Genomic DNA, 23,849 nt, shown 5'->3' with positions numbered 1-23,849 from the left:
CCGAGTATCTAGTCAAGCTTTGTGGGCAGCATGTAGAAAGACGAGCCCGTCTCTCATTTTTAAAGATACCCGCTTTCACATAACACATACATACATACATACATACGGCTCATCCCCGGAGTCTTGTTGAAAGTTCAACTCAGGTATTCTTAAGGGATACTCTTTGTAGAAAATTTCCACATAACATTAGACAAGAATGAACTACCGAGCCTTTACCTACAGTGCATGTGATATTTCGACCGGGGATAAAGAAGGCCGAGGTCGATATGAATGCGTTGGCACTTAAGGGGGGATGAAGGGATGCGGACGTCAAAATGATACGATTAGCTAATAAATCATCCAGTTATACAGGATGCACCTGCAAAGCTGCACTACATAAATTCGATCACAAATCGTGGCTTGTAAAAAGAAATAAAAAGAGATGAATTACCGTAACCTGGTTATAGCTGAAAAAGCCCCCCCGGAACAGGGCACCCTAATGTTAGATCCCTCAACTGTCTGGCCACAACTTGTGACAGAGGCTTTTCGATATTTAATTTAAAGCTTATAGGTTCTTACTAGTCCAGTTACTGTCAATAGCGTGATGGGCGGGTGGCCATATGGATGGGATGGGGACTCGATCATGTCTGTGTGTTGGCAAAACGAACCTTCTCAACAAACTCTATGCGGGGAAACAAAGCACTCGGATAATTACGGTACTGTATGTATATTCAGCCCATCCGTTCACGACTGAAGTCCATATCATGTCCCATATTGGCCTACGTCCACTTACACAGCTGCAGTTCAGCCTACTCAATCAGCGTGCTGTGTGACCAACCTTTCATTTTTACCTCTCATAATCTGATATTTGACCTCGTGCTCATGCTCGTCGATCGGCTTGAGTAAATCAAAGCAATATAAAGCTTTATATTGTACTCTAGCTCCAGCTCGATCGGGGGTATACTTCGAGAGCCAATCCAGATTTCTGGCACTAGTCTAATCGTCCGCTGCCGTTATATCCTGACAAAGATAAAAGATTATCCAAACTTTTGATTGTTTATTTCGTGATACTATCTCTGGCTCCCGGCAAACGTACCGGGGATGGAAAATAGATCTACGTTCTTACGCGTACACATAGGTGATAGAAAATTGAACGGAATCCAATATGGATCAGTACTCCGGAGCTGGAGGCTATTTAATGAATGCGGGTAACGGGGTAACAGAAGGTTTGTGGCATGAGGGCTGTAGATCACTCCTGTCATTTTTTTTTTCTTTCGCATGTGCAGATGTTGTGGTGGTAATAATGAAAGAAGCCTACGTACTCTTTATTTAACTAGAACAGATTAAATAATGGGGTTAATATAATTGACATGTCTCAGCGATTTCCATTACATAATATTTGGTAGGAGATGTACCGAGTGATCTTTCGTGTTCTTAAAACTTGGAGGTCGCTCTGAAATGTATGACGGTAAAAATATAAGGGTTTTATATCTAGAAGTGTATAGAGATTTAACTTTGTGTATGCGAATATCAGCCCAAAATAATAATAGTGTCATGGTCTCCTCCTAGGTGCCCATCGAAGCCATTGTTGTCGTCAATAGAAATGCTTACATTTCTCTTTTCAAAAATCTCCAGCTATGTAGGTCACATATAATACGTGCCTATCCTAACGAAGGAAGTTTCTACGCATACGGGTAAGCTACCCGGGAAACCTTATTGTTCCGAAGGAACTCGAGATTAAGCTGGCGCGAGGTTGCTCGCTTGCAAGCACGAGCTGCTCAACCGTACCGGCCTCCTGGCTTTTTATAGCACTTTAAACCGTATCCGCGGGGCCCTATATATAATTCATCGTATTCGTATTATAGATATATCTATATATATCACCATTTTAGATAGTGATTAACGTTTTTGACCCAGTATTGTGTCAGACCTAGAAGTGTGTCGCATGGCAACGGCACTAAAACTAAACATAAAGCCTTCGAAAAACGAAGACTCTACAACCACCGTAATAGAGGATAGTTAATCCGGAAATTATTCAGATTCATGTGTTTTCAAATGAAATTCATTTCTTAAAAATCTGGTAGTAAATATCTCAAGAGGTGGTAGAGATAGCTTTGGCGGTGGGAATCCCCATACAAATTTGTGTGGGATTGACACTCTTCTAGGTCTGACACGGTACCCGGTCTAAAACGTTATCCGCTCTGAAATCTCTGGTTGCAGCTTGTGGCCTCTGAATTTGGATCCACGACCTCCTCACTCTTAGATCATTTGAAATCACTCGCTTACATTAGCAGTCTCGATTACTTATTAAAACATATATGTACAGTATGTAGGCACTTTATAGCGCATGGAGACGGGTATTAAGGAACTGGTCTATTAGTACATGTAGTATGTACATGTATCTACTTCTGTATGGGTTACAGGCATTGGGAAATATACTAGTACTCTTATACCTATAGTTGCAGCAAGTACTCATCTACCAGGATAATTAAGAACCAGTGAGCGATAAAGTCAAGGACTATTTGTACAGAATGGTGCAGTTCTGCTATGCAAATAATTTATTCGAAGTACATACTCCATAAACCCTTTGTGTGGTCAATCTTTTACCCCCTTAAGTAGTTATAATGTACCTAAAATTATAATTCGAAAACCCAAATGCCTGTTTAGGCAACCCGGATTTCCTAAGTAGTCTTTCAATATAGGGTTTACGGAATCAAACTTTAGCCGGGCCAAACACCACAGCTATTTTCTTAATATTAGGCCTAGACTTGGACCCGGAAATAAAAACAAAGTCAAACTGATTACCTGAATAGGGAACCCGGGCTACCTCATTGGGTACAAATCTCGAATTAAGCTTTCGGTCGGATTGCCTAATGAACCCTATCAGGAATATATTACCTAGAAGAGTAATTAATCTACATCCTTTTAGGTGTTATGTTAGTACTACATGCACATGTTGTGACACTGGGACTCGGTCAGGCGTGAGACTTTCTGTGATGCAATGTAGATAGATGTCCGACGTAAATAGTAAATATTCCCCGTGGTGCAAGCCAGCTCATTACATGTAGTTTTAGCTCGGGGCCGGCGACGGTGAGACTGAACCTCCGGCCGGCATAGTCATAAGACGGGGCCAGCTCGAACAATTCTGCCCGAGCATACCTTGGGCTTGCCAAGGATTGGTCATCGTAGAGAATGCTGCATTAGTTTAGCTAATTTACATACAGAACATCTTAATATCTAGCTATATCCACCCACAAACATAAGGCCCCAACAGTTAATTAACGCCGGCCTGCGCACCGAAGTCCGATTCGTGCCAGCCACCCGGTCCCACCCCGAGACCCCAACACCCAGACATGAGATGGGCCCCAAGCACCAGAAAACAACTCCGCACGCCTCGAGCTTTCAAAATCTAAGGTTTCAAACGCCTCTTCCGACGTAAGGCCACGTTGAAATCACACTATTTCTGTGTTACATCATACACTATCACTCGGCAACATTGCTAGATCGAATAGGCTATTAAATTCCGGCTTCGAGTCTAGGGGGCCATATATATGTGTTTGTAACTATGAATTCATGTTTCCGGTACATTAGGAGTTATATAAGTGTATAAAGGCCAATCTAACTATTATAGTAGTCATGAACAGAGTTATTGGAAGACATGCCGTGGATGTTCTGGAGGGGATCAAATCTGAGGCTTTGAAGATATATAAATTACAAAATCCTGCGTGGCAATTCGGCTCACCGGCATATTAACGCTATAAAAGAGATACAAGGCACATTCATATATTAATTACTACCCAAAAAAGGGGAGCCCGGGGGGAAGGGGGTCAACAAAAGCTTGCATTAAGATGGTATATATCTATTTCTTTTTCTTCAATGGCCAATACCGAAGTATCAATTTTTTTTCTTTTTTTCTTTTTTTCTTTTTTCTTTTTTTCTTTTTTCTTTTTTTCTTTGGTATTGTTTGATATTGTTTGAAGGTTTTATGCGTGTTGTTTCGATTATTCGAGGTGATCAGGAGCTCACAATCAATCGGAATAAAGGCCGGTATATAAGATACTAGACTCCCCCTTCCTCCTCTACGGTGGTCTATAGATATATCTGAGCGCATACTGATTCCCAAAGGTTTCGTTTTCGCTTCGAAGATATACGCCATTAATACCGGCCGCATTAACTTTATATCAAACCTCGTACGTCTTACGAGTCTGAGAATCAAGGACAAGAGAATAGTGTGGTCCACGAGCCTCACCTTCCAGCGAGCTTGAGCCGGCTTGAACTATTTTCTCTAATGCTCGAGCTCGGTTTGTTGCTTTGAGCTAGGCTCTAGAGGCCTGTATAAAAGAACCAAAAAAGGAGATTCCTAATACTCAGTTAAACAATTAATCACTTCTCACAGTATTACTCCGTGAGATGAAGCATATATCTTCAATTTTACTACACTTGGTGCAAGGATAACCTGCTTTTTGTATCATTGACCACTGCTCATGGACCACACTGCAACAGAAGCCAAACCCGCTCGAACGCAATTGAACCGTATATGGGGGGGGGGGGGGGGTTAGCCAAATTCCTTATATATGATCCATTGCATGGCTAGTATACAGTATTCTGAAACCCGCCAGTACTGTAGATTTCACTGACTCCATAGTCCAGTCAGCTATAAGCTACATAAACCGAAAGCCATTAATTTGACTTATATACAGCAGTTTTCATATTGTCTGCCAACCTCCGAACCGCATATATACACATTAAGTGACTGCTCATTTAGGCAATGCTTACTTATGTAGTACTGCTAGTACTATTTTTTTTTTTTTTTTTGGTAGTAGGTTCGGCTTGCCTGAGCTGCAGGTTCGGGATCGATCGGAGGAACGCAACGAACGTAGAGTAGTCCTCTGAGCTATACTACCAAGAGCGAGCGCGCGGGTCTGAACGACTAAGAGCGTTAATTCTCAGATCCCGAACCTGTAGGCAATCCGAATTTGCCACCAAGAGAAAAGAGAGAGAAAAAAAAATAGTAACAGTTAGATTACATTCAACCACACCTAGGAGAGTAATTACGGTTTAATTTCCTAACTCAAAAATCACCTTATGTGTGTGCATGTAATTCAGTGCGGACAGATGACAATACGAAAAACTGCTGCATGTAATAGCTAGTCGATGACATCCCACACACACATGTATATGATATATAGACACATGACATGTGGTCTACTCGCATATCAAGTATGTATTTGCGCAACCAGCAAAACACACAGAATCTCGAGAGCTTTCCCATCTCCCCTGAAATTATGCATCTTTTATCTAGACACCTGAAAGACTCTACAGGCCACTTTTAGGTCATATCCATAAAGAACGAGGCGAAGGGTGTCTTAAAAGTCCCTTTATTGCTTTCTTCTCCACCTTTCCCAGTATCTCAATTAGGCCAAGAATTTGAGGCATGAATCTTCCTTATCGAGATTATACTATACTCGGTCGTTGCAGTTTTGGTATAACTATGGGACTTTTTATAAGTTGTTGAAAACCTCGATTTTTGGTGTGTTTTGCTGGTTGGGCAAATACATATTTGACAAGCGAGTACACTCTGGACAACTACATACTTACGCTAGCGCTGCTTATTCCCTAGAGCTAAATCTCCTCATACGTATTAATTCAAAACATTGCGTTTTGCCAGTACATTAATTGCATAAGTCATGTCTACAGGCGGTCCATTACTTGTATAATTATATAAGCAAATACCTGCACTAGGAGCACGTATTTTGTAGAACCCACATGAAGGGAAAGTTTTTAGTTAATCACACGATATCACTCGATGTCGGAAAAATCACTCGGATCTCTACTAGCATGCGCACGCGCACGCGTGTGGGGTGTGTGGTCCCTTACATGTACTTAATGTCTGCATGTATTCAACACCCTCCCGTTCATGTTCAAAAATCAAAGTTGATGGATGGGTTGACGAGCTGCATAAGTACCCATCCCTACTAAAAGCACCATAGATGGATGTAATTCAACAGTCAAAACGCTTAACATGGAAGACAAAGACAAGCTCGATCGATACACACTGACAAGAATCCAAAAAAACAAATGGATATAGGAAGCTTAATTACACAAAATATATACTGCCCCCGCCATCCGCCCCCTCCTCCTCCTCCTCTCTTCCTTTCAATAAATTCAAGGCCGTCAATACTCTCATTACACTAATATCTGTATTTTTTTCCATCAATGATCATCATCGTAAAACATTCCGCCTCCTCCAAAAAAAAGCGTAAAAGAAAATTGAAAAGCATCTTTGCCACCACCATAACAGCGTTCAGGAGGTAAAGAGAAAAAATAAGGGGGAGGAGAGAGCAGAAAAACAGAGCTGGGATGTTTTTCGAAAAAAAAAGATCTTTCATAAGATAGGGGAGAAAAAACGTCAAGCTGGAAAAATCAAAAACCCATTATACTCCAAATATCCCCTGAAACTCTTTTTGACTATCTGTCTGCGCTTGAGGCGCCTAAGCAGCAGCCGCAACACCAAGAACGACACCAACGACAACAAAGACCTTCTTGACGTCCTGAACTCTGTTCCCGTCGTTTGGAATGACGATGGATGCGCCGTCAGTGGGCTGGGCCTTGGCGGTCGCCGGCATCACGAGTGCTGTTGTTACAGTCTAAATTATCATGTTAGTCACAGGCGTCATATCGCGGGGAGTGATGAACGTACGCTTCCAGAAATGATAAACGCGGTGCTCCCAAGAGTGACCGCCGGGCAGTTGGTCATGCCGCAATTGTAACCATTAGGGCAACATCCACCCCCAAGGCTACTTGCGCAGCTCTGCCATCCCGATGCACAGCTGGCTGGGGTAGTCATAGTGAGCACTCCTCCGGCTCCTCCTCCAGCGCCCCCTGCGCTGATTGTAAGGGCTCTCTCGGGGCACTCGGTGATACCGCAGTCGCGACCAATTCTGCAGCACCCGCCATTGTATTGCGGGGCACAGGTGTAGTATCCCGTGGGGCAAATGTCACCACTTGCGGTCGCAGTAGCAGTCTGGGTAGGGCAGTCAGTTACCCCACAGAGACGGCCGGAGGGACAGCATCCGCCGGCAACGTTTGAAGGGCAGGCATAAAAGCCGCTGGAGCAGGTAGATGCCACCCCAGCAGCGGAGTCGGCGATACATCCATTCACAGAGCAGGAGTATCCTGAGATACAGCATCCACCACCCTGGTTACTGGCACAGGTTTTCATATCATCACCACAGCTCGTAAGACTGCCACCGCACTGTTGGCCTAGAGAAAGGGAAATCGAGGATGAGCACACATTCCCCCGAGCAACCAATTGAAATAAGAGGGGGCAACCAACCGCTAGGACAGCACCCGACGACACCCATACCAGTGTCTGTAATCCTCTCGCAGATCTCAGACGTCCTACAACAGCTGCCGGGAACACCAATGTCCGTGCAAGAATAAGTCCCCGTCGGGCACTCGAAATTCTGCCTCTTGCCCAACAGCACACCAATGATGCCATCATCTGACGCAAAGCTCCTCATCCTAAGCGGTGCCCTGTATTTAACGGACCGAGTCTCGAGGTCCTCCCCATCCTCCAGCTCCGGTTCCAGCTCCGGCTCCTCCTCCTCGGGAACCTCCAGGCTGCTTATCCCCAGGAACCCCTGCTGACTCCTCGCCTCATGGTCCCAGTCCCAGTAGTATTTTTCGGCAGGGTTCTCTGCAGAGACCTTCCTGACGGCGGAGCACCGATCCGTCGAGTTGAACTCGGCGTACTCCTCCTGCAGCGAGCGCTTCGATGGCGGGCCGGTTCCGGGGGGCCAGTACTTTTCCGAGGGGTCAATGCCGGCGGGCCAATCGTAGGCAGGGGTCGCGGCGGCGAAATGGAGAGACGGTACGAGCAGAAGGAGCTGTAATGCGAGGGAGCGGGATGTTGTGGATCTCATGGCGATCGCTACGCTATGTGCGAGCGGAAGTAACACGATGAACTAAGCTTAATACCTCGGGTGATTCTCTTGCAGATTCACAAAAAGCACTTTGGGGGGAATGGGGTTAAAAAAGTAAACAGGGTTTTTGTGTGGTATGTGCAAAACGTTAATTCGTGACGTGATCTGCAGGTTTAAATGGAAGCGAGATTTGGCGTGCAGATTGGAGCGAAGAATAAACACAAGAATGGGGAGAGGGGAGGGGGGAGGGGGGAGGTGGGGGGGAAGGTAGAGGGAGGGAGGGGGGTGAGTGAGTGAGTGAGAGAGGATGGATGGGAAGGGAAGGGAAGAAGAGAAGGGAAGAAGGGAAGAAGAGAAGGCTGTATGTACATCTCCCACCAACTCTACGGGCCAGACACAGGTTCAGGGAGCTACCTCCGAACGTTACTTACTCTGTGTGTTGGCTGCACGCTGAGCACCAAGCAAGAAAGCACAAACAAGCACAGGCACAGGCATAAGCTCTGTTTTGCTGCCCAGTAACAACAACAAGTAGCAGACAGTGGCAGTCCAGTTGCGAGGGCAACAGCAGTAGAGTCTCTTCCCTGCAACAATCCCCAGCCCCTGTCTCGCTGGCAGACAGACGAGTAGAGATTCAACTTCACTCGAGGTAAACACCTACACCTGCTCTTCCCTACTCTACATCTTCTCTACTCTACACACCCCCCTTCTCTACTTACCCCCTTCTCTACTTACCCCCTTCTCTACTTTAGATTCTACCCGCAGACAGCTCTTTCTGCAGTCCGCCCCCACCTCGTTTGGAGATATGCAGGTACACAATTGCCAGCCACGTGTTGGTCGCGCGACCGCTCCAAGTCTCTTTGAGCTAACCTAAATGCTACGGTACATACTCTAAAGTACATCCACCAGAACACATGTACGTAGTCGGCGCAATTGCCAGCCAAAACAGACATAAAACACAAAGAAGAACCAGCAATCGCAGAGAAAGAAGAAAAAAGCATCTCTCCTGCCTGAGCTGCAGTTGGAACACCAATCTGCAAGGTCAGCAGCGGGACTCTAATTTGATGCACATATGCGGGAGCATATATGCACAGGATCGTGTATATGTATGTACCTTTAACGCCGCCAGCAGCTACATGTAGCTAACAGATTCCTAACCAACAGACATTACATGATGATACTCCTCTGCCAGAGTCTCTCTACAAGTACGCGGAAAAGACAAAGCAGTCCAGATACCACCAGAAAGCATCCTCAAATCCCTCACCGAGATACGTTCTCAACAACCGCAACTTCGACTCCATCCCCGCGCCATTATCCGTATCCCATGCAACCTCGCCATCTCGACCCTCAATCCTCTTCTCGCCATCACGCACCATCTCCTCCAAAACGGCCCTCTGCAACTCCATATCCCCCATCACCTCCACCTCCACCTCCACCTCCACCACCTCCTTCTTCTCCCCTTCCACCCCCCTCACAACCTCCACCACCCCCCCTCATCCATAAACACCGCGCCCATAACCGTCCACACAGTCCACACCGCCAACACCCCCAAAATGACCACAACCCTCCCCTCGCACCCCCACCCCCCAGCGCCCTCACAGCACCCGACTTCTGATGCTCCGGGCTCGTCGCCGCCGCCGTATAGTTCCCGTTCCCGCCCCCGTTCCCACCCCCTCCACCCCCTGCACCGTCTCCGCTGCCGCCGTTCATGTGCGAGCCAAGCATGTATCCGCCCGCAGCGCCGAGCGCGGCGCCGCCGAGACCCGCACCGATGGCGGTGCCGGTCCCGCTGCTACTGCTGCCTCCGCCAGCAGCTGGCGCGGGGGCTGGTGCGGGTGCGGGTGCGGGGGCAGGTTTGGGGGCTGGCGCGGGTTTGGCGCCGCTACTGCTGCTGCTGCTTCTTCCGCCGCCACCTTTGGGAGCCATGTTTACCTGGTTTGGGGTGGGTAGGGAGTGTTAGGGTCTGTTATGAAAAAAGGGCTATTCCCAATTGAGATGGGATAGAGAATTGATTGTGGAGCAGAGTGTGATATCTGGAGAAAGAAGAGATCGATGGAGCAGGGGGAAGAAGCTGGGGTTTTTAAGTACCCATGCGGGGTATAGGGATGGGGGGATGATCTAACCATTCCCCTCTCGCAATTGTTTCTTCCCCGGAGGTTGTGTTTGTTGTTGAGGTATTATCGTTAGGGAGGGTAGAGATAGTTAGCGGTGCGCGCTAGCTCTCCAAAAGCGGTTGTTTGGTCATTTCCAGTCCGAGGGCCTTGGCAGATACAACGGGACTGGACTAACCTCACCCTAAACTACATGTACATGATCTATGATCTATGATCTATGAGATCTGTGTAGTAGCGACAGGGCGTGTGAATTTCTTCGGTCTTTAGTACCAACCCTGCTGGCCGTAGCTGTATTGGCCGGGTGGTACTCGCTTGGTAGGATATCGGCTGGAAAGGCATCATTGACATTACCGTAGCTACCCTAGGCCTATTATGGCGGTTTTGCTTAGAATGCCTCATCCGCTGATAAGGGATGTTGAAAGTGCATTTACCTTATGTACAGTACGGTACGGTACAGCTGCTGTGTCATAGTTTCTGCAATTGTCTCGGTGCGGCTATCTAGGACGTCACAAAAAAAACGGCGCAGTTGCAGATACCGACAATGTGCTAGCTAGCTAAAAAAAAAAAAAAAGGGCGGGGGTTAACCTAACCCTAGAAGCACAACTAGCGAGTGGGCGAGTGATGCTGCATGATGGATATATACATGTATGCTCTAACGTTATCAGAGATACATGTAGCGCTAGCTCAGCCCTATTATTTATTGCGGCGCTTTGCGGGATGTACACTTTAGATTCCATGGCCCCCATAGGGCACTGCAGGGCCGTCCCGCCGCCATGCGAGGTAGCAATAAATCAATCGATATGACGTAGGGGAGAGAAGAAAAAAAAGTAGAATATGTAAACATTGGTCGGCCGATGTGCTTAGAATTCAGCTGATTCAAGGTACATGTAGCTTTGGGGGGGGGGGGGGGGGATATAAAGTAATATATGGCCATGGTACATACATATATGTATGATAAGCACTAACTACTACCATTACTTATCCACGGTGAGTGGATAAAACCGTTGTTACCTGGTACACATCTATCTAGATATTGTAATCAGTAGCGAGTAGGGTGTGGGGGGCCAGGGGCCAGGGGGGGGGGGGGAGGGGGTGGCTCAAGCTCACTACTAAATGTAGTTATCAGTGGTATCAGTATAATTTGAAGAACAGCGCCCCCCCCCCCCCCCCCCCCCCCCCCCCCCCAATGATACTCTTTATATACCAATACCAAGCATACCAGCACGGGACCCCGCCTCCCTCCCTCCCAAGCATTGGCATCTTCCACTGATTCGGAAGGCGGTTGCACTCAAATCTTACTCGGAACCGATTCTCAGCCCACCGTGCCCCCTGTGCACCATTGAGTACCATATTAAAGCCCCCAACGTTCCCCCCGTTCCCATCCCATCCCCCCGTTCCCGTTAACAGCTGAAGTTGCTCGCATCATAATCAGTCTCCCCTACCTACTGTCGTTCTCGCATTAGCATAGCATAGCATAAATACTGTCCTTTCCGCATTCCCCTATATAAAACACCACAAATAAGAAAGAAAGAAAAAAGAGCTAGAACCCAAGCCACACCGCAACAATGAAGCTCTCCCTCCTCACACTAGTCTCAGCAGCCGCCCTCCTAACCCCCACCCCCGCCTCCGCCGCGCCGCAGCTCCAGAAGCGCCACGGCACCGACTTCTCCAACCTCAAATACTACCAATACCCAGCCGCCCTGCCCAACGGCCACAGCCTCTTCGCGCCGATCCTCTACCACCAAGTGCAGGCCTCGCAGCCGACGCGCGCGCTCTCGGGGGCGGCCACCGGCGGCGGCGGGCACTTCAACGGCGACACCACCACATACGAGGTCTTTGACTTTCCGGCGGAGGAGTTTGCGGGGCGGCGGTGCCGGTTCCATTTCTTGCTGGGCCCGGTGGACATGGGGCGCGGGTATGGGAGCGTGTGGAGTGTTGCGGAGGACGATGGGTGGGTGGATGAGGAGACGACGTGGGAGAGCCGGCCGCGCGAGGGGGAGTTGTTGGCGGAGTTTGATGTGGACCCGGCGGATGTGCGGTATTATCGGGATGGGGATGTCGGGGCGCACTTTAAGAAGGATCCGGTGTTTGCGTGCCCGGTGGGGGAGAAGGTGTGGGAGGTGCGGGCGGGCGAGGCGGATAAAGATGATGGGAGGATAGGGCGGTATGGGAACAGTGCGAATTGGAGTCTGAATAAGGGGCTGCTGATAGAGAGGTTGAGTAAGTAGTTGGCTTGCCCAGTTGGGAAATTGGTAGGCGTTGGGGGAGGCGTGGGTTGTAATTGGGGGGCTTGTATTAATGGCTGTTATAAGACAGGCAGGTGCTAATTGTGCCTGACAGCTGCAGCCCAATATTGTTTTCTTATTTCGGCACTGGCCGTGGGGGTTTTCTGTAATTTACTACATATTATAGGCACAAAACTAATTAGCACAACTGAAGCGTATTGCAAGGCAGCATCAGTACTTACTAACGAACCACAAGCCAGTCATTGGCATCTCCCTTTAACCCAGGGCAACCAACATGCAAATTGCCGAACACATGATGAGTTCATTTTTTTTTCTGCACTCAACACGTATCGAAACAGTAGCAGCATCGCGGGGTCAATGCTATATACGAGTCTCACTGGACCCAGCCAGTTAACACATGTCCATCACTCAGGCATCGATTCGCCAACCAACAGTGGTGACAATATTCACACACGATGGACTGAGATCCCTATCACAAATGCTATATGTATGGCAGAATCTCGATGCCAATAAACTCTTCTCTTGAGATGTCTTGAGACTGAAGTGTGTAAAGTTCATCGCAGTGGTGATGGAGTGAAACATGGGTTTCATGACGTCCGGATATATAGCTAGAGTAGAACTCACGGGCAGATGCTGTTCAATGTTGCGCCTGCCTGCATGCTTGAATACGTCGCTGCAATGTGATGGCGGAGTATCTTTGTGTGGCTGTAGCAAGGGGTCTTTCCAGTTATTTAGCTAGGCCATCTAATGTTAATATAGGCAGGGCACAGGTCGAGTCATCGGCGTTCTTTAAGATTTAGAGTAGAGTACCTAGGTGTTCACCCGCCGGTTTTATAATATCATGTAATATGTGATGTAGGTACCCACTTAAGCTTTATTCAGTGAAAAAGCATAGAGGGAGAGTGCCTAGAGAATTAAAGTAGCAGTAGAAAAGTGATTTAATTTGCTTCTTACTATGATCATGAGTTATGTGTGGTTATCCCAGTCCAGGCACTGCAACCGGTAATGGTACCCACGGCCGATTGGGCACGTCGTGCAAGAAAAGAACATCACCAATAAGCAATAAGCCTTTATTCTCTGTTATCAGCAACTAACCTCCTACATAGTTCGCAGTGCAAGAGGGAGATTGGTAATTAGCCCTGCGATCAGTCAAATAGGTAGGTAAGCTGTGTGCATGTTCGTTGGCAGACTAGAGTATGTGCTCTCCTCAAAACACGATGCATATGCGCATACGAGAGGGACGGAGGTTACTCCTTCTCCAAAGACTGATCTTGTTCGTATGGCACAGACACAGCCACCCACTCTAAAGTTGATCGGCGTCCCACCAACTTTCTCAGTACCAACACCATATACTCTGCTTCTGAATCTCTGAGTAACCAGGGATCACGAGCCCGTTACACTACACTGCCCGCGGCCCAATAGCCATAGCCTTATATCTTACTGTGAGCCCCGTACGGCGCTATCTTTCCTTCCTACTAGTACTGGATAGATAAAATTATAAAGGGAAAGCGGGTTCCTACCTTACTGTCAGTTTCCGTCTATAATCATCGCACGATACATATATATCTGCACTTTTACTTTCAAATAACGCCCGGCGGCCCATATCGAAACTCTTCGGTTCTTTCACGATCTTTGCCTAGCTAGCTATACCTATCACGGGCCCATCCTCAATATGCAAATAAGACATTTACCAAGCACCGTGTTTAACGCCCTTCTATTGATCCTCTTCAACCTCACCCTCATCTCCGCCAAAGGTGGAGGTGGCGGAGGTGGCGGCGGCGGCGGTGGAGGTGGTGGCCGAGCGGCCGCGGGTGGTGGGGGCGGAAGCGGCGGGTATGTACTAGTGCTTGCGATTAACCTTAATTTCCATCTCTAACAGATGCTGCGATTGTACCAGGTCCTTTGCTAGAAATACAGGGGCAATAGTAGGATTGGTGGTTGGGGCTGTCATAATCCTCATTATGATAATCATCATCTTAATCTGGCACCGGAGTATGATGAAGGCCTACAACAAGATGGACGCGATGTATGCGGGACCAGGAACTGTCAAGTCGGCCGCCGCAGCGGGCGACTTGGAGAGTCAGAAAAATGCATCTGTCGAGAAGGATGCGGCCGATGCGGGGGAGAAGAAAGGCTTTCGTTTATGGAGGTGGTCGTAGTTTTAGATAAATCTCTTTGGATAAATTTCTTTTGTTGACGTTTTTTCCTTCTATTTTTTGTGGAATGATAATTATACTATCAATGACATTGGCTTCTTAATTGCTTAATTTTTTATATATTTACCTAGTTGTCCGCCATGGGAGTAAACTTTTTGTGAGAGAAGATTGTCGGTTTACTTACATGTAGCGACTAGCTACTCTACTAGCACATACTTCATCGCAGAGCTTGACGTCACAGTAAATCACTCGGGCATGAATCTGATAGAATACATGTAGCTGTAGTGGCCAGCTTTATAGACTTTAGTACGCCACTACATTCTGGGCCATGCATGGCAAAATTAGTACAATGACGAATTGGGAATTTATTGACTCATCCATTAGTTAATCCAAGAAGATAAAGGAACCTTTGACTGGCTTTGTAATTCGATTGGCTTAAAGGCGCCAGCGCAAAAGGAAAACAGACTAGCTAACACATGTTATCATTGTTGTCATTACCTAGTAAATTAAAGTTTGAAGTCAGCCCCAGCTATATATGAGGTGCTATTTAGGCGATGAATAAGGATATATATGGGCCTTGTTTTCACTATACAAAAGAGGGTCACTTAGTAACGGACTTTATGTATCCTCAACATGTTTGCGTTGAATCTCTCCGATTTTTCTTGAATCTTTCATTCAACAATAATACAGCTGTGCAGATATGTATCACTACATGAGTGATGACTATCATGAGAATAAAAAGAAATTATCACAGCAATAAGTATAATCGTATACCAGGCCTCAAGCCATCAGGTTATAGCGCATCCGTATCTCCTGTATTCAGCTTCTTCCAAACTAAACCCCCTCAAGAAAGGCTGCGACTATCCACCAAGACATTACCATCCAACTCCAATGGCGTCCAACCTTTGCTCTTGCCCCAGCTGCAGAATTTGCAGTTATTGTGCCATGTGCCGTATATGTGATTGGCGCACCATTAAGTTCAGTACTAGTCGGCATATCATCTGTTGATGTGGTTGTTGTCGGTGTATTATATATTACTGGGGTATATGAAGTCCTAGATCTGGTTGTGGTGGCTGCTTCTAAGGATGTCGAAGCTGAGGTTATGGTCATTGTTGATGTATTTATACCTGGCATGTAACGGATTGTTGTTCTTTCCACAGTACGAGTATTCTTATCATCTTCAATGGAGCCGAACGATCCCGCTGTTGAGGTGGGGGCTAGGGCAGGAGAAGTCGGCCCACCTGCCTCGAAGCACTGTAGAAGACCGCATCTCTGGCCGTATTTACAGCAGCCACCATTAGCAGATGCAGGGCATTCGTACCAACCTGAATCACATTTGAGGTTTTCTTCGTCACAGGGTAAGTTTATAGGGTCGGGAGAGCGGCAACAATAGACACCGTTAAGTGTATTATTCGTGGGTAGACATGTGTGTTCGTTGTCGCAGCAAATTTCCTAATGGGCAGATTAGTGGGAGAGCTCGATAGATAGAGCTCAAAAGCCTGCTATATGGAAGATTTGAGAGCTAGGTAAACATACAGGACGACCTAAATTTCCGCATGACTTCTTTCCTAAAGGGCAGCCAGGAGCGATATCAAGAGCACCTATAGGTGTACTATCCTCACCCTGCTGTTGTCTCGCTCGTTTAATTGAGACATCTTCGGACCAAGGTACTAGTCCAATATTATCTGCCCTTGGTACAGAGAGCTTCTTATAAGGGATGTACCCATCTGACAGCATGGTTGGAGTAGGTTCAAGGTTCCACACTGAAATAGTCGTGGTAGTTGTCACTGTTAGAGCTCCATAACCAGAATAATTGAAGATACCCGAATTGAAAAACAAAATTCCAACACATAAGTAGAGGAGACCAATAGAGAGGGGGATTTGCCACGACATCTTGCGGGGGGGAGGAGAAGTGATCTTATAAGCACGAAATTAAGGTATGAATCAAGCGAAACAAAGCAAATGAGGACGAGAGAATTAATGTGAGACAAGAAGATTGATGTTTCAATTTCCCCAAGAGGCCGACAATCGATGATGCCAGGTATTTGCATAACCAGATGTTAGAGTTGATTTAGTCATTAACTACATATATTGATACGCAGCCGAAAAAAAAAGAATAATTGATGAGGCATGTGTGTCCATGGTTGACTCAAGTTATGGACGTATTGCATACATGTACCTACTCTACCTCTATGCGGTACTAGCTACACACGCCTAGCTGCACACACGGGGCACATGCACTTGGTGCGTAGAAAGTCTAGCTTCCCGGAACTCTTTACTGGTTCTTAATACCATCCGCATATCTAGACCTTGATTCTTGTTTCTACATTGATGTTTATCAACGGCAGCTTTCCCGGTTGCACGCCAGGTATACATTTGATTGTTTCCATGAGGAGACTCCAGTAATTGCTAAGGCGCGGGTGCAAAGAACTCCATGAATCTACGTGGCCCCCTTCATGCAGCGTCACTCGGAGTTAACGTAAGGCTACATGTATGCTTACATGTGTCTGTAGGTTATGTAATTATCCTTTCCCTCATTAACTCGTTCCAAGTGGTGCAGAATATCGCGCGCGCCGCCCTATTAGACTCAAAAGCTGACCGATTATAATGGTTATATCTTTGAGAAAGACACACTACATGCATGTAAGTAGAGAACTCTCGTTATTTCTATTTAAAAATTTGGTGGCGTTCCGTCTTGTTCATTTTGTTTCGTTGAGATTCGGATCAATCCTGCCTGAGTAGCAGGGATTTGCCAGGGATCGGTATCATGTAGGTGCACGGTCAAGTTCCGAGAAAGCTTGATATAAAAGATCACGTCACGAAGCCCCTTTGCACGATTCAAAACAAATACCGATAAATTCAACCTTTCAAACCAATGGAGCCTTTAGAAGTACCAACTCAAGTTTCCGTACGTGCATCAGCCAGCTATCCGGCATCAGAGTACTCCGGTAATCATTACACCGTGTCACAGTTGGGGGAGCGATCAGAGCTAGGGGAAGAACAGATTGAAGACTATCCTGCACTTCGGCCACTGTCCCCGCCGCTGTCCCCGCCGTTGTCCCCAAAAGACGGTTCGGATGATTTTAGGCAATCAAGAAAGGAATGGAATGAGAAGAAGAAACAAAAGCGAAAGGAGCAGCTGGAAAAGGCCAGGGGAGTAGTGCTGAGCAGTAGCGATCGTGCTGAGTGTAAGTCTAAGACATGTAAAGCCACGTGCCAATTGGGATCTAAAGCTAATAAATAACTACTTGTCCAGTCAAGGCAGCTGTCAATGATTGGTTCGCTAATAAAAGGCCTCCACAGTTCCCTGGAGTGTTGTTCATTATCCTTGATAAGCTGAGTGAAGCACGAAATAAATGGCTCCAGGAGAACCAGAATGAAATACCTGAAGTATTAGTCGAAGCTTGGATTTCTCCCAAGCCAAATGAAGGTAACTCATAAGTGATCATCCATTGATGAAAAACTATTATGACAAGCTGACAATTTACGCATCAAGACCCTTCTTACCAGAACATTAGTGGCATTGGGTTATGGAAATGGCTATATGAAGCTCATGGTTCTAAGCCAACAAAGGTCAGATCATAGTCAGCAGTGTTCTCGCGGTTTATTAGACAATTGACTGACCTAGAATAGGTGAAAGACAATAAGTTTATATTGATGTAAGCAACCAACAAAAATCTTTGAGTGAACACTTTATTGACCAATTTGGCGTAGATCTCTAACCGGATTGACGGCGGAAGTCATGAAGGCCCTGCTTATTCATTATGAGATTAAGGTCAAATCTCTTTATGAGATGATATACGTAGATAGTTTTATGGCACACCTCCAGCCAGCCTCTGAAAATGGTAACCCCAGTAGTTCGGGATATCGTCTATAGTTTAGTGCTGACAATTGTCTTAATCATAGTATTCGCTCTCTGCTTTGATTTCGTTCGCCTAGTCGCGATTGGTGATGAGCGCCGTTTTCACACACAAGCCTTTACAGAACTTGAAAATTCGAGGAGAAACCAGATTTTATCTTGGAAATGGAATTCTACGGGTTCAGATATAAAGGATAGGTAAGAATTAGTCGATGCCTTGTCCCCACCTTATAACACTACAGCTTAGCTGAGAACTCTACGTTATAGCGACCGAGCTTTTGGTATAGCACGTGCAGTGGTGTGGATAAATAGGGACCGAAGCACAGGGAAGACTGTTGCTATTTTCTATACGGAGCCAAAGATGTCGAAGAAAATGCGACTCCATAACGTGGCACAATGGAGCATGAGTAGGTTTTGTGATGATCCACACCTACGGACTAGATCGTCATTTCCTATTGAATTTCCCGAAGGCGGAGAGCCATCCGAAGAAATATTCAACTTTTTGGCAAGATATATCAAAGAAGCATTCAGGTGGAATAGAGTACTATCTCTGCATCATCAAAAGATTGCGGCTCTGGTATGTGCACCGAATCCTTCGCAGTCATGTATTATATCTCTAACTAACCCTAATCAACGTACAGGAAGATGAGGCATTCCATATGCCCATGCTGGAGACTACGAAAGACCTGTATCGCCAAAAATCCATATTGGATACACATCTTACACTACTTAGTCTTCAGAAGACGATGGTATCAGCACTCCGTAATCGACAAGTCAGTGAAGCAATGTTCTGGCCCCAGAATGCGATGCTTTTGTTTGGGGATATTGAGGATGGTTTAGGTGAGAAGATTATTGAGTTTGAGAGGATGAGAAAGCAGTGTGATGATATTCATAATCTAGTGGGTGTCCCCGTACTCTTAAGAATTGATGTGTTCCGTGGCCATGTTTAATGTGACTATTTTTCCTATAGATATTCAATATTATCTCGATTGAGGAAAGTAGGGCGGCTGTAGACCAAGGACGAAGTGTTGGCCGATTGACATGGCTCACCTTTATATTTCTCCCACTATCCTTTGGCGCTGTAAGATCTACGGAAAGCCTCCACTTATTTGCGTAAACGACTAACACAGCAGCTAATTAGTCTATACTTGGAATGAATGTATTCCAATTGAATAGTCCGGGCCTTTGGCTTTATTTTGCCCTTACAATACCGCTATTTATCCTTGTTACTGGAGGTATTGTGATGTTGAAGGCTACTGTCCTCTACGGCCAAAGTGGGCAAAATGAACAGATGGGATTTTTCCAGTGGCTAATCGCAGGCCGGCCAATGCGGTCACAACTGAACCGGGCAGACCTTGAGAGGGGTAATCTTAACGATAAGCTTACTGCTCGGTTGGGAAATAATCGAGGGAGAGGGGAGGGTAAGAACGGGATCATGAACCGTCTGAGAGAACCGAGAGAACCAGCTGCAGTGAATGATAAGATTGAGAAAGAGGATTGAAAATGTAGTTTAAATGATTGAACAAACTATTGACATACAAACATGGATGGCTCGCGCCTTTGATTAATAGGTATAAACATTGATTTTCTAGGCTTAGGTAGGAGGCTTCTAGTTCTAGTACTACCACATGGTAATTGATATTGAATATACAAATGTGTCCTATCCGACGGTCATCCCCGGCCCTGCACACCAGAAAGGATCTACATACATGGGCTGATTCTACCTAGGCCTATCGAGCCTTGAAATACCATCTGAAAATAATTAAATCCGTTTTTCACATAACTACCAAGCGAGACAAGGCGTAACTAAGTTTTGATTTGCTGCTTTCATCCGGACGATCATATCTCGGATAAAGCTTGCACAACAGCATGTAATATATGCCCTGGATGAGCATTAGGTAAGAACGAGATGTAAGTGGATATATCCCAAAGAATCTTAATTCCGGGTCCAAGGCCTAGCTGGTAAGTGATGAGGAAAATCTTCTAGATATCCTCACTATCTAGCGGAGTTTCTTCCGCAGCTCCCTTTGCAGAAAAATTTCTGGTTACGTTGTATGGCGCCTCGTCAACCTCACACCGAACAACTCTGCATGTATGTAATCGATCCATAGATACTACATGTAGCTAGGTATATTCTTTATCATCGTCAGACTGCGCACTCTCCATACTCAGCAAGAAGAAACACGTGTGGTAGCACACAAACCACTCATAGCCACATGGTTGTAGCCAAGCTCCTGTGTGTAAAACGTGCTTTTGCTCACCACGTTGTCATCCGGCGTGCTGCATAAGAAAAAGAAAGGACCTACATGAAGTAGTTAAATCTGATCAGAGCATGTTGGCTATATATTAATCTAGGTAGTCGGCGCATGGTGAAAGTTTATTTTACTCTTTGACATGGTGGATGACATAGAGCTAGAGTACCTACATGTAGGTACATGTAGGGTAGTAGAGTGGTACTCTACCACCACTGGCGGTGTTCGCAGAATTGGCGCTTCCAGAACTGGCTAGGAAGCGCCTTTTTCTGTAACTTGACAGGTGCAGGCAGGGCCTACTCTATATTTATTCCACTAGTCACGGCTAGAATAGTGCTACCACTGTTCGCGAATAATAATACGAAGATGTAAATGCATACAAAGTTAGTTAATCACTTACAATTTTACTCAAACTAAGCCGCCAACAACGTGCCCCGTGTGAAGTGGGAGTTTACGATGATCGATGGAGGTGAGAAAGAAGGAAATAAAGAACCGCCGGAAGTGTCGTACTGCTTATACATACACCTCTCACAATCAGCGAGGTAAGAGAAAACTGTCAAGAAAACTTAACCCGTGGGTCGTTTGGGTTGTTGCAGACGTACAGGAAGGCCCTCTCCCGAATAATATACTCGCATCACAAGGTGGATGCATGCTGCCTGCCCTGCTCTGCCCTGCCCTGTCGACCTGTCTGCCTACGTACCTATCCATCTGCCTACAGTCAATTATTATCAGTACTCTACTGCTACTCTCCACTACGTACCCAGGTGTTAGCCTACCCCCCCCCCCCCCCCCCACTATCACAAGTAGGCATTTCCCCTCACGATATGCGACATACATACGAGGTTTTTCACTACCTATTCTATCCAACGGCTTATCCACCTTCCCCCCCCCCCCCCCCCCCCACCTATGCCTCCCGGGTGCTAAAACACCGATAGGTATTATATATTAATCCTGGCATGAAATCTCCAGGTTGGCTACCTGAAATCTGCCATCCTGTTGGCTCAAGGGTAAAACTGTGGCATATTACTCTACTCTACCAACTCTGTTAGCGCGGAAGATCAAGCCGAATTGTCTCCATGAGCTATGATTGGCTGCATCCACCCTATCCTTACTCCCTCTACTCTCCACATACATAAAGTACATGGAAAATAAAAATAAAAAAAATGCGATAGTATCACAACCTTCGGGTACGCACTTATATGGCGCGATGCAGTAGCCTTTCCGGGGGGTGTTACCATCCTTAATTTCTTCTTTCTTAGCTTCTTTCCTTCTCTTTCCTTCTCTTTCCTTCCTTCCCTTCCTTTCCTTACCATCTCACACACAAACTTTACTTTCACACCCGCATACCGTGCCTCGTGAATGTCGTAGGTTCTGACAGGATCCTGCAAACCTGACAATACCTTTGGGCTGGTCCAACTATAAGGATTTTCTTCCGTTTCAGGTCTCTTGATACGGTATCAAGGCAGTACATAAACCATCTAGCCGCCTGCTAGCTAATCAGAAATCATAACGGGAAAGAAAAAAAGGATCGGAAGGAAATGAATGAGGAAAAAGATATGTCTGCAGTAGATCCGGTTCGAGAAGACGCTGAGCGTTGGCCCCATGGGGATACATTCTCGCGAGGTCTCGTATTGCTGGTGGTGGAGCTAGTACTCATAGTACTACTTCTCATTATTGTAAGCCTGAGGGTTTACTCAAGGTCCTATCTGAGTAGGTTCTTTGGGTTAGAGGATTGGTTTATCGCTCTAGCAACTGTAACTACCCTCACAAAACTCAGAACTAGTTATCATTTGAGATTATGTGCTAAAGAAACTACAATTCACAGGTCTTCTATATCGGCTTCACGATCACCACTTGCCTCGCAACTTTCGACTACGGTTGGGGTAACCACATCTACAACCTCCCTCCACCTACGGTAGCGAAGGCGCTTAAACTCCTTTGGATCTCTGAGCTATTCTTCACCTGGTCCCTTTGTTTCACAAAGCTCTCAGTATGCGTCTTCTACCTTCGCCTTCTCAATACTCGATTATGTAGACGGATAATTTACATCTGTATGGCAGTAGTAGCACTCTGGGCGTTCGGGTTTTCGGCGGGTATCATTGCACAGTGTAATCCGGTCAAGGCAGCATGGGGTGTATACCCTCAACCTGGAGCAAGATGTACAAGCATTGAAGTAGGAGTCGTTGCACATGCAGTGGTGGATATATTGACGAACTTGATTCTGTGGACATTGCCTGTAAAACTTATGCTTGGGTCGGGGTTAAGAGGGAAACAGAGGGTATTGATATTGGGGTTGTTTGTTCTGAGTGGGATGTCAGTAACATGCTAATTTCTTTTCTCCATACGTTATTATTGACCCATACTAACGATATTCCAGTGTATGTGCTGCAGCAATTACACGAGTTCCCTATACCATCTATATAACAAGCGACGCTACTTGTAACCTCCTTCCCCCTTTCCCCCGATATACAAATAACTTAACTAAACTCCGCCTATAACAGGGTATCTCAGAGATTCCTCCACCTGGAGCGCCCTCGAAGCCTCCCTTGCCATTATCTGCGCCTCCCTGCCTTCGTTGTCACCCCTGCTCGCAAAAATCGTGCCAAACCTCTATCACAATGAATACGATGATCAATCCCACCTTTCACACTCCCGCTGCAGCATCGCTAAAGGCTCTTCTTTCGGCGGCGGCGGGGAGCTCACACTTGTAGGGAGCGCATTCCCATTAGCACATATTTCGACTACCGCCATCTCAGATAAATGCTATTCAGTCGGAGGCGGAAGCGGAGGCGGAAGCGGATGCAATTGGTTTCATTGGCCAATGCGTGGTGGTGGTGGAAGAGCAGGCGGCATTTCTAATGAACGCAAAGGGCCGAATGAGAGCGAAGAGAATATTGTTATTGGAAGCAATGATACCCTCGCAGGAGGCATGGGTATTACCAAGACAACTGTCATTGAGCAGAGTATTGATGACGGTATGGGGATTGAAAGAAGATCACCTTCTCCAAAACTGGTGGGCCGGGTGACATTTTGATGGTTTGATGCCGGGTTTGTTTGATATGCATGGTATTTATTATTTTCTTTTGTTTTACTTAGAATAGTATTGGTAGGTAACTATATGGGTTTTCTTAGTATTTTAACGGGCGTTACTAATTGGTCTGTACATGTTCTCATAGCGTTGGGTTTGATCATTCTACATACATGTATGTAATCTGCATGGCGTTAAGGGTTGATTGGGATTAATGAGTTTACTGGGGAAATGACTGGCTTTGGAAGTCATAATGATTTTAGAAGTTATATAGCAAAAGGCCCGATGATTGA

The 23,849-nt window shown here is 46.2% G+C and overlaps 8 protein-coding genes across 8 annotated transcripts; 4 read left to right on the top strand and 4 right to left on the bottom strand.

The window, feature by feature from the left end:
- Window positions 1-6,470: 6,470 nt before the first annotated feature.
- On the bottom strand, window positions 6,471-7,904 carry LAJ45_00484 (uncharacterized protein; the record flags this gene model as incomplete). Its single annotated transcript, XM_046110085.1, has 3 exons — window positions 6,471-6,626; window positions 6,680-7,242; window positions 7,316-7,904. 3 exons carry the CDS (start codon window positions 7,902-7,904, stop codon window positions 6,471-6,473), a joined length of 1,308 nt encoding a protein of 435 aa, XP_045976778.1.
- An 888-nt stretch (window positions 7,905-8,792) lies between these two features.
- LAJ45_00483 (uncharacterized protein) lies at window positions 8,793-10,027 on the bottom strand (the record flags this gene model as incomplete). The annotated part of the gene is made up of 5 exons (XM_046110084.1): window positions 8,793-8,935; window positions 9,016-9,033; window positions 9,166-9,393; window positions 9,479-9,833; window positions 10,025-10,027. 5 exons carry the CDS (start codon window positions 10,025-10,027, stop codon window positions 8,793-8,795), a joined length of 747 nt encoding a protein of 248 aa, XP_045976777.1.
- Window positions 10,028-10,103: 76 nt separating this feature from the next.
- Window positions 10,104-11,365, bottom strand: LAJ45_00482 (uncharacterized protein; the record flags this gene model as incomplete). The annotated part of the gene is made up of 8 exons (XM_046110083.1): window positions 10,104-10,116; window positions 10,191-10,196; window positions 10,290-10,382; window positions 10,447-10,509; window positions 10,606-10,639; window positions 11,027-11,041; window positions 11,123-11,124; window positions 11,235-11,365. 8 exons carry the CDS (start codon window positions 11,363-11,365, stop codon window positions 10,104-10,106), a joined length of 357 nt encoding a protein of 118 aa, XP_045976776.1.
- Window positions 11,366-11,580: 215 nt separating this feature from the next.
- Window positions 11,581-12,243, top strand: LAJ45_00481 (uncharacterized protein; the record flags this gene model as incomplete). The annotated part of the gene is made up of 1 exon (XM_046110082.1): window positions 11,581-12,243. One exon carries the CDS (start codon window positions 11,581-11,583, stop codon window positions 12,241-12,243), a length of 663 nt encoding a protein of 220 aa, XP_045976775.1.
- A 1,690-nt stretch (window positions 12,244-13,933) lies between these two features.
- On the top strand, window positions 13,934-14,420 carry LAJ45_00480 (uncharacterized protein; the record flags this gene model as incomplete). The annotated part of the gene is made up of 2 exons (XM_046110081.1): window positions 13,934-14,094; window positions 14,159-14,420. 2 exons carry the CDS (start codon window positions 13,934-13,936, stop codon window positions 14,418-14,420), a joined length of 423 nt encoding a protein of 140 aa, XP_045976774.1.
- An 831-nt stretch (window positions 14,421-15,251) lies between these two features.
- LAJ45_00479 (uncharacterized protein) lies at window positions 15,252-16,154 on the bottom strand (the record flags this gene model as incomplete). The annotated part of the gene is made up of 2 exons (XM_046110080.1): window positions 15,252-15,869; window positions 15,954-16,154. 2 exons carry the CDS (start codon window positions 16,152-16,154, stop codon window positions 15,252-15,254), a joined length of 819 nt encoding a protein of 272 aa, XP_045976773.1.
- A 1,138-nt stretch (window positions 16,155-17,292) lies between these two features.
- Window positions 17,293-19,777, top strand: LAJ45_00478 (uncharacterized protein; the record flags this gene model as incomplete). Its single annotated transcript, XM_046110079.1, has 11 exons — window positions 17,293-17,325; window positions 17,389-17,605; window positions 17,674-17,847; window positions 17,914-17,990; window positions 18,051-18,076; window positions 18,132-18,262; window positions 18,324-18,474; window positions 18,544-18,853; window positions 18,918-19,175; window positions 19,247-19,357; window positions 19,418-19,777. 11 exons carry the CDS (start codon window positions 17,293-17,295, stop codon window positions 19,775-19,777), a joined length of 1,848 nt encoding a protein of 615 aa, XP_045976772.1.
- Window positions 19,778-22,084: 2,307 nt separating this feature from the next.
- On the top strand, window positions 22,085-23,771 carry LAJ45_00477 (uncharacterized protein; the record flags this gene model as incomplete). The annotated part of the gene is made up of 8 exons (XM_046110078.1): window positions 22,085-22,282; window positions 22,354-22,411; window positions 22,513-22,518; window positions 22,592-22,841; window positions 22,906-22,967; window positions 23,030-23,541; window positions 23,630-23,634; window positions 23,705-23,771. The coding sequence occupies 8 exons, from the start codon at window positions 22,085-22,087 to the stop codon at window positions 23,769-23,771; spliced, it is 1,158 nt and encodes a 385-aa protein (XP_045976771.1).
- Window positions 23,772-23,849: the final 78 nt, after the last annotated feature.

The sequence above is a fragment of the Morchella importuna genome (genome assembly GCF_003444635.1).
Source record: "Morchella importuna strain M04M26 chromosome Unknown Morimp01GS001, whole genome shotgun sequence".
In the NCBI taxonomy this organism is placed as follows: Eukaryota; Fungi; Ascomycota; class Pezizomycetes; order Pezizales; family Morchellaceae; genus Morchella; species Morchella importuna.
The sequence above is the reverse complement of the archived record's forward strand: the minus strand, read 5'-3'. Positions and strand labels throughout refer to the sequence as shown.